This window comes from Eimeria tenella, genomic scaffold (genome assembly GCF_000499545.2).
Source record: "Eimeria tenella Houghton genomic scaffold, Eth_scaff2578, whole genome shotgun sequence".
Lineage (NCBI taxonomy): Eukaryota > Apicomplexa > Conoidasida > Eucoccidiorida > Eimeriidae > Eimeria > Eimeria tenella.
Genome location: NW_013542447.1, coordinates 1,195 through 1,455, shown reverse-complemented (window position 1 = coordinate 1,455; position 261 = coordinate 1,195). Strand labels below are relative to the sequence as shown.

The window sequence follows — 261 nt, the reverse complement described above, 5'->3', positions numbered from 1 at the left end:
AGACAGGCACAGCAGCAGCAGCAGCAGCAGAAATGCTGAAGGAGCGAAGAGGGAAGCAGAGGAAGCAGCAGCTAGCAGGAAGCGCAGCAGAAGCCCGGACAGGGAATCTGCAGCAAAGCCAGCAGCAGCTGCTGCTGCTGCTGCTGAAGGCAGCAGCAGCAAGCCGCGCTACCTTACCATGAGTACGCAAGCTGCTGACAGCAGCAGCAGCAGCAGCAGCAGTGCGAGGCGCCGCAGCAGGTGGACCCGGCGCTCCCCATC

At 62.8% G+C, this 261-nt stretch overlaps 1 protein-coding gene across 1 annotated transcript in view; it reads left to right on the top strand.

Annotated features, from left to right (window-relative positions):
* Positions 1-178: 178 nt before the first annotated feature.
* Positions 179-261, top strand: part of ETH_00037030 (IMP dehydrogenase / GMP reductase domain containing protein, putative) — a gene marked incomplete at both ends in the record, with an annotated part of 993 nt that continues 910 nt past the window's right edge. The window contains one exon of the mRNA XM_013375163.1: positions 179-261. Within this exon, the coding sequence (XP_013230617.1) occupies positions 179-261 (83 nt within the window).